Source organism: Protomyctophum bolini (genome assembly GCF_963924005.1).
Source record: "Protomyctophum bolini genome assembly, chromosome: 18".
Lineage (NCBI taxonomy): Eukaryota > Metazoa > Chordata > Actinopteri > Myctophiformes > Myctophidae > Protomyctophum > Protomyctophum bolini.
The window spans coordinates 41,432,357-41,441,395 of record NC_137879.1 but is presented as its reverse complement, the minus strand read 5'-3'; the positions used below and the strand labels follow the sequence as shown (position 1 = coordinate 41,441,395).

General features: G+C 44.6%; 1 protein-coding gene across 1 annotated transcript in view; it reads left to right on the top strand.

Moving 5' to 3' along the window:
* LOC308333453 (endothelin-converting enzyme-like 1) overlaps positions 1-9,039 on the top strand; it is a 64,035-nt gene that overhangs the window by 30,189 nt on the left and 24,807 nt on the right. Inside the window, exons 9-10 of the mRNA XM_080789875.1 lie at positions 6,472-6,694; positions 8,539-8,637. Coding sequence (XP_080646001.1) covers positions 6,472-6,694; positions 8,539-8,637 — 322 coding nt within the window. The remainder of the gene's footprint in view (positions 1-6,471; positions 6,695-8,538; positions 8,638-9,039) is intronic.

Below are 9,039 nucleotides of genomic sequence, written 5' to 3'. Positions count from 1 at the left end.
CCACTGGAGGCTCTCCTACATAGACTTCTATTGGCTTCAGTCCACTGGAGGCTCTCTTACATAGACTTCTATTGGCTTCAGTCCAATAGAGGCTCTCCTACATAGACTTATATTGGCTTCAGTCCACTGGATGCTCTCCTACATAGACTTCTATTGGCTTCAGTCCACTGGAGGCTCTCCTACATAGACTTCTATTGGCTTCAGTCCAATGGAGGCTCTCCTACATAGACTTCTATTGGCTTCAGTCCAATGGAGGCTCTCCTACATAGACTTCTATTGGCTTCAGTCCAATGGAGGCTCTCCTACATAGACTTCTATTGGTTTCAGTCCAATGGAGGCTCTCCTACATAGACTTCTATTGGCTTCAGTCCACTGGAGGCTCTCCTACATAGACTTCTATTGGCTTCAGTCCAATGGAGGCTCTCCTACATAGACTTCTATTGGTCACTTCATGGGGCTTCAGTCCAATGGAGGCTCTCCTACATAGACTGCTATTGGCTTCAGTCCAATGGAGGCTCTCCTACATAGACTTCTATTGGCTTCAGTCCAATGGAGGCTCTCCTACCACCAACTGAAACGAGTCCTGGACCTGAAGTAAACAGAAATGTTTTGGACTCACAGGGCAACAGCCCAGCTTTAAAGGTAGAGTAAGTGATTTCACTTAATTCAAATATCACTTATTTTTTTGTTTTGTTGTGATAATCCTCTCTACTATAGAGTGTGCTGACCATATAAGGAGTTCCTCCCTGTCCCCAGTTAAGCCCTGGGGGTCAAAAAACCTTAGCTTTCGTTTTTGACTCTCTATCCTGATTGGACGAAGGCTTAGGTCCCACAGCCAAAAATGAAACCTAAGGTTTTTAATGATCTTAAATCTCTTTATTACTTGCGCAAGCAGAGCGCGCAAGTAATCATTTCGCTTGGTCTCTTCAAAGTGAAGCCAAGTCTTTTTCAACCGTAAGTCTGTGCCTGGTTTGCTGGGACCAGTTACAACATTACGTCATCGTTGAGAACTGGGACCAGTACATACTGGTCCCAGTTCTCAACGTTCTGCAACAAGTTCTGCTGTATGTAGTTGTAATGTGATTTGTAATTTGTAAATCTGTGCCTGGTCTGCTGGGACCAGACTACACAGATGACCATATCTCTTACGTCATCACTGAGAGCTAGTCATACATATACACTCTGCCGAGTGCATACTTGCTTGTTGCACACTAGTAGGCCATAAATGGCCTACTAGTGCGCAAGCAGAGCGCGCAAGTACTTTCGACCGCTGGGAACTATCACATCTCAGTATCTCTGTGAAGGAACGTTTGAAATGTATAATCATTACGTGTAACTATTTGCTACCTAACTACTTTTTTACAGAAAAATGAATCATTGATATGTGATGAAAAAAAAAGGTATATAAACTGAAAACTGAAATATATTATACAGTATAATTATTTTATTACTTATTGTAAATTGTCAATTGTTATTACTTGCGCAAGCAGAGCGCGCAAGTAATCATTTTGCTTGGTCTCTTCAAAGTGACAATTTTTTCTCAACCGTAAGTCTGTGCCTGGTTTGCTGGGACCAGTTACATACGTATACACACCATGTACTCTGGTCCCAGTTCTCAACGATGACGTAATGTTGTAACTGGTCCCAGCAAACCAGGCACAGACTTACGGTTGAAAAAAACTTGGCTTCACTTTTTGGAACCAAGTAACCACAGTATACTGCTAATCAAATTACAACTACATACTCTGTATGTAGTTGTAATGTGATTTGTAATTTGTAAATCTGTGCCTGGTCTGCTGGGACCAGACTACACAGATGACCATATCTCTTACGTCATCACTGAGAGCTAGTCATACATATACACACCATGTACCCTGGTCCCAGTTCTCAACGATGACGTAATGTTGTAACTGGTCCCAGCAAACCAGGCACAGACTTACGGTTGAAAAAAACTTGGCTTCACTTTTTGGAACCAAGTAACCACAGTATACTGCTAATCAAATTACAACTACATACTCTGTATGTAGTTGTAATGTGATTAGTAATTTGTAAATCTGTGCCTGGTCTGCTGGGACCAGACTACACAGATGACCATATCTCTTACGTCATCACTGAGAGCTAGTCATACATATACACACCGTGTACTCTGGTCCCAGCTCTCAATGATGACGTAATGTGGTATCTGGTGGGACCAGATTACACAGATGACCATTTCTCTTACGTCATCACTGAGAGCTAGTCATACATATACACACCATGTACTCTGGTCCCAGCTCTCAACGATGACGTAATGTGGTAACTGGTCCCAGCAAACCAGGCACAGACTTACCGTTGAAAAAAACTTGGCTGTCACTTTTTGGAACCAAGTAACCACAGTATACTGCTAATCAAATTACAACTACATACTCTGTATGAGAGCCCACGGTAATACACACCATGTACTCTGGTCCCAGCTCTCAACGATGACGTAATGTGGTATCTGGTTAACAAATCCAACTACAGATTTCGGATTTAGTATTAATATCACTATAGTACAAAATGAAATACATTTAAAACAATTGACAATTTATAAAATAATTATACTGTATAATATATTTTAATTCAGTTTATATACCTTTTTTTTCATCACATATCAATGATTCATTTTTCTGTAAAAAAGTAGTTAGGTAGCAAATAGTTACACGTAATGATTATACATTTCAAACGTTCCTTCACAGAGATACTGAGATGTGATAGTTTCCAGCGGTCGAAAGTACTTGCGCGCTCTGCTTGCGCATGATGGATACGGACCTGCTGGCTCTGTGTGCATGCAGGTGACAGGAGTCGTAGCAGGAGTCAGGACAACGGTGGACCCACTCTCTCAATGAATCAGGCAGAGAAGTCTCCGTTCAGTCTTAGATTGTACCACAGTTTTATTGATACAAACAGACTCAGCTTACAAGGCCGTAGGATCAAAGGCCCACATATATGGAGACATACACAAGCATAGTCCAACTCAAATTCAACTATCGTTTCTATATGTCACACCGTTTAACAAAAGTGTATAGCCTTTATAGGCCTACTGTGAAACTTGGAACTCCCTCCTCACGGGAGGTGTCCGTACTTACTGACCAATCAGTGACTAGAGCTATTCTGAGTGACACTCAGAATGCCTGACCAAATGAAACATGTAACCATCTATTACCGATAAGAATGAAATATATGTACCATATCAAATATACAAGACATTGTTTACCACCTGTAATGAAATAATTAGACTGTATTCTTAGTTCATGATTTGCAAGGATATGTTGTATTCATGACAGACAACCAGAACATGATTTGACTCAGAGATAAGCTCTGAGCTCTGAGATTGCCTGAGTTTAAGAGTTCACAGACCCAGTGGGGTTTTAATTGCGCCCCTAATAAAAGCTCTGTTTTCTCAGGTCGCCTCATAAATAACTCTAGTATCTTCACTGTGAGCAAGTTAACCAAATTAGCAATAGTCTGTACTTAGTAACAGCTGTCTCTGTAGTCCTATTTGTGACCTCTTACTCAGGCTTCTCTGCGTGAACCACATAGGCTAAAAACCTATGTGTACAATTATGACATGTTATTTAGGCATAAGCTATCAAAATATACATCACGCACTAGTAGGCCATTTATGGCCTACTAGTGTGCAACAAGCAAGTATGCACTCGGCAGAGTGCAGTTCTAGTTTTAGATTGTTTTGTAGTAATAGTACAACATAAACATTACAGAGACTTTAGTTGTTATACTGTAGAATACTTTAAAACAGTTGTCATGTTGCACACATGCTTAACATAGCTCGTATCTCCGCCGCCCTCGTTGAAAACAATATATTTTCAACTCCAGCTTGTCTCAGTTCAGGCTGCATTAGAACAGCGCTCGAGCACTCGGTTTCTGCCCCCTCAATGTCACAACTCTTCTATTAGATGGCTCTGCTCCAAGCCAAGCGTAGCTCCTCTTTATTAAAGCTATAACAGGGATATTGAGTTAAACATTAGAGGCTATTATAGGCTATTTGCAATGATGGTGGTCAATACATTTAATGGTGGACTTCCTACACTATAGGCTGTGGTCCCATCTATCTATCTATCCATCTATCTATCTATCTATCTATCTATCTATCTATCTATCTATCTATCTATCTATCTATCTATCTATCTATCTATCTATCTATCTATCTATCTATCCATCCATCCATCCATCCATCCATCCATCCATCCATCCATCCATCCATCCATCCATCCATCCATCCATCCATCCATCCATCCATCCATCCATCCATCCATCCATCCATCCATCCATCCATCTATCTCTTTTAAAAGTAAAGCTACCCAACACTGACCTCAAATAAAGTGTGTTTTAATCAGGGGGGCAGTCAGACAGATATTTTGTGAAGCCACTAAGGAAATGAAAGTTCATATAATGGCCTGTTGTGGCGCTGTCATTGGGCTCAAAATAACCCATAGCCCCATAGAAGTCCATGTATTTGGGCCCAACTTCACCTAGACTGTATTACCTTAATAAACATGGTCATGAATACTTTTTGCTTCCAGTTACTAGCTTAAAGTATCATTTCTAATGTCATAATATTATTTTTGGAAAATTATGGTCCCATTTATTTAAAAAAATTACCATAAAGTCGTGCATGTTCTGAGGGGCGTGGCTACCGTTACAGTCTATGAACGGGATCCCCCACCCACTCGAGTCAAAATAAAAACCAACGAAGAAGAAGGGGGGAAGTTCCGCCTCGTTGTCTGGGCCAGCCAATGGGCCAGCTGGGCCCAAACGGATCTAGAAAGATGGCGACTTCCTTTGCAAGGACTGACAGGCTTCATTTTACGTTCATGTTAGACCCGCGGAACGCTTTGTCCATATTTTTTACAGTCTATGGTTTTAATATGCTAGTAGTGTGTGAGACCTCTCTCTCTCTCTCTCTCTCTCTATCTCTCTGCTTACCTATATGGATATTTCCTCCTACCTGTCTATACGAAAATAAGCCTTTACTGTGGAGGATTGATGTGCGTGCGTGTGTGCGTGTGTGCGTGCGTGCGTGCGTGCGTGCGTGCCACTGTGCTGATGTGGTTTAACTGAGGACAGGGTCTATATTACGCACAGTGAACAACAACAGCGCCGGTCTGCGCCACAAGGCATGCTGGGAAGTCTTATACCCAGATGAGTAAGCTCGCCCTGGGATGCTTTTGTGTTTTCAAACTGCCGGATAATTTATTTCTTGCTAAATTACATTTCTATTGCATCTCTAAGGCTACATGATAACTATATATTTTTTAATAATGTGAATTTTTTTGTGGTGATTAAAAGTATATTCATCTTTCCCGTTCATTTTTCCTCGTAGACATTTCAAAAAAGTATTTATTTAAAGACCTTTTCAAGCCTCGTACACAAAGCCAACTCTATTGTCGTGACAAATCATGACAACAAACACACTGTTTTGGGCCGAACAAATAATTAGAAAGATGAAAAGAAATGGCACTTTTTTTTGTTGTTGTTCTTGTAATTATTAGTTTGGTCCAAAATATTGTGTTTGTTGTCATGATTTGTCATACGACTGGAGTTGGCTTTGTACGACGCTTATAAGGTCTTTAAATAAAACTAAAGACAAAAACTAAAAATAGAAATTTGCTGCCAAAAACAACACTGTATCTCACTGAAGATACTGTCCACGGGTACAAAAACAACACTGTATCTCACTGAAGATACTGTCCACGGAGACGACACGTCTGTCTCTTATCTCACTAACGAGGTCCATTAAAATCCATTCTGCTAACGAGGGCCCCCACTATCACACCCTGCACTGTATAATCATTACGGTGATTGCACAAAGGGAACCCTTAGGAGCATGCATTTGAGAAACACTACTCTAAGACAGGTCGACACCTCCAGATGACAGGATGCAAGATGAGCACACGTTACTTATGAAGAATTATTGGTTCCAGATTTAACAATCTCTCTCTCTCTCTCTCTCTCTCTCTCTCTCTCTCTCTCTCTCTCTCTCTCTCTCTCTCTCTCTCTCTCTCTCTCTCTCTCTCCCCCCTGTCTCCCTCTCTCTCCCTCTCTCCCTCCCTCTCTCTCTCAGGGTTCTCCATAACTACATGTTGTCTCTCTCCCTCTCTCTCCCTCTCTCCCTCCCTCTCTCTCTCTCAGGGTTCTCCGTAACTACATGTTGTCTCTCTCCCTCTCTCTCTCTCAGGGTTCTCCATAACTACATGTTGTCTCTCTCCCTCTCTCTCCCTCTCTCCCTCCCTCTCTCTCTCAGGGTTCTCCATAACTACATGTTGTCTCTCTCCCTCTCTCTCTCTCTCAGGGTTCTCCATAACTACATGTTGTCTCTCTCCCTCTCTCTCTCTCAGGGTTCTCCATAACTACATGTTGTCTCTCTCCCTCTCTCTCTCTCAGGGTTCTCCATAACTACATGTTGTCTCTCTCCCTCTCTCTCTCTCTCAGGGTTCTCCATAACTACATGTTGTGGCGCATCGTCGTGGCCCTCAGCGAGCACCTGTCCACGGCGTTCCGCAGCACCATCCACGAGTTCTCCCGGGAGATCGACGGCACGGAGAGGCAGCTGGAGCTGAGCCGGCTGTGTCTCACAGCCGCCAACAAGCACTTTGGCATGGCCCTGGGGGCGCTGTTCGTCACCTCCCACTTCTCCTCCCACAGCAAGGCCAAGGTAATACCGACCTACCTAATACCTACCTATCTATATCTACCTACCTATGGCCCTGGGGTCGCTGTTTTAGCCTGGTTAATAAACCAGACCGAATCAGCCGTTGGCAAAAAGAAAATTGCCTGCCGGCGGATTACGGTCTGGAGAGGCTCAATTGTATGCCCATTTCCTACACCAGAGAAATGGGGCGGCCAATCGGGACACGGTATACAATATGGGCGGGCTTTGGTACAGTGACTTTCAATGCTTGAGACCTTTGACTGACAGTAGCTCTGACCAATTGCGTCAAAGAGAAAATGTTTCAACCCGCCGCCCTGGAAATGAAATCCAAGCTGAGCCTCCCCAGACTAATATCCCGCGGTCTGTGCGATATTAGTCTGGTTTATTAACCAGGCTAGCGCTGTTTGTCCATCAGCACTTCTCCTCTCACAGCAAGGCCAAGGTACCGACCGACCGACGCGATGGATGGATGGATGGATGGATAGATAGATAGATAGATAGATAGATAGATAGATAGATAGATAGATAGACATCAGGGACCTGTGACATGACATCATCAGGGATGGCCCTGATGATGTCATGTGATGTCACGTGCCTCGACCAACACATGCACAAACTGGCGGGAAATGCTCGATTTCATGGTTAAAACACCCTGAGCGACAAGGACGGAGTTCTTTAGAGATCATCGATATCAAAACCGATCGCGTCGCTCCACAGGCTGGGAGCATCTGTTGCGCAACACTTGATGTTATTTTCCGGTGGGACTTCATCGAAACTGTTCCCTCCCCATTTCAGCCGAGGAGATCGTGGTTTGCCGATCTCTCTGCTCTCCTCTCTCTTAATCCTGTCATCTCCTGCTACAGTATAGACATATATACTGTATGAGGGTCTAATGGCCTCCTGACCCCAGTGGGACCTTAGAGGTATTCTCTGAGACCTTCATCAGATCTCATTCACCCTTTTTATCTGTCTGTCTCCTCTGTCAGTTCCTTTAATGTCCTCGCTCCACCTCACTGTCTCTGCTTCTCTGAGCTACTCTCTCTCTCTCTCTCTCTCTCTCTCTCTCTCTCCTCTCTCTCTCTCTCTCTCTCTCTCTCTCTCTCTCTCTCTCTCTCTCTCTCTCTCTCTCTCTCTCTTGGGTCGGCGGCCAATTACATATATTTTTGTGGGTCCTTGACATGAAAACATTAATAATTAGAAAACTGTCAGGATGTATTAACCCTGTGCTGCTCTGGTTCCTCCAGGTCATCTTTAACCCTGTCTGGTCCTCCAGGTCCATCTTTAACCCTGTATGGTCCTCCAGGTCATCTTTAACCCTGTCTGGTTCCTCCAGGTCATCTTTAACCCTGTGCTGCTCTGGTCCTCCAGGTCTTTATTTAACCCTGTGCTGCTCTGGTCCTCCAGGTCTTTATTTAACCCTGTGCTGCTCTGGTCCCTCCAGGTCTTTATTTAACCCTGTGCTGCTCTGGTCCCTCCAGGTCTTTATTTAACCCTGTGCTGCTCTGGTCCCTCCAGGTCTTTATTTAACCCTGTGCTGCTCTGGTCCCTCCAGGTCTTTATTTAACCCTGTGCTGCTCTGGTCCCTCCAGGTCTTTATTTAACCCTGTGCTGCTCTGGTGTCTCCAGGTCTTTATCTAACCCTGTGCTGCTCTGGTCCCTCCAGGTCTTTATTTAACCCTGTGCTGCTCTGGTCCTCCAGGTCTTTATTTAACCCTGTGCTGCTCTGGTGTCTCCAGGTCTTTATTTAACCCTGTGCTGCTCTGGTCCCTCCAGGTCTTTATTTAACCCTGTGCTGCTCTGGTCCCTCCAGGTCTTTATTTAACCCTGTGCTGCTCTGGTGTCTCCAGGTCCAGGAGCTGGTGGAGGACATAAAGCACTCTCTGGACCTCCGTCTGCGGGAGCTGGACTGGATGGACGAGACCACCAAGCAGGCCGCCAGAGCCAAGGTACACCGGGCAGGTAGACAGGCTGCAGGTAGACAGGTAGACAGGCTGCAGGTAGACAGGTAGACAGGTAGACAGGCTGCAGGTAGACAGGTAGACAGGCTGCAGGTAGACAGGCTGCAGGTAGACAGGTAGACAGGTAGACAGGCTGCAGGTAGACAGGTAGACAGGCTGCAGGTAGACAGGCTGCAGGTAGACAGGCTGCAGGTAGACAGGTAGACAGGCTGCAGGTAGACAGGTAGCAGGCCGCCAGAGCCAAGGTACACCGGGCAGGTAGACAGGCTGCAGGTAGACAGGTAAACAGGTAGCAGGTAGACAGGTAGACAGGCTGCAGGTAGACAGACAGGCTACAGGTAGACAGGTAGACAGGCTGCAGGTAGACAGGCTGCAGGTAGACAGGTAGAC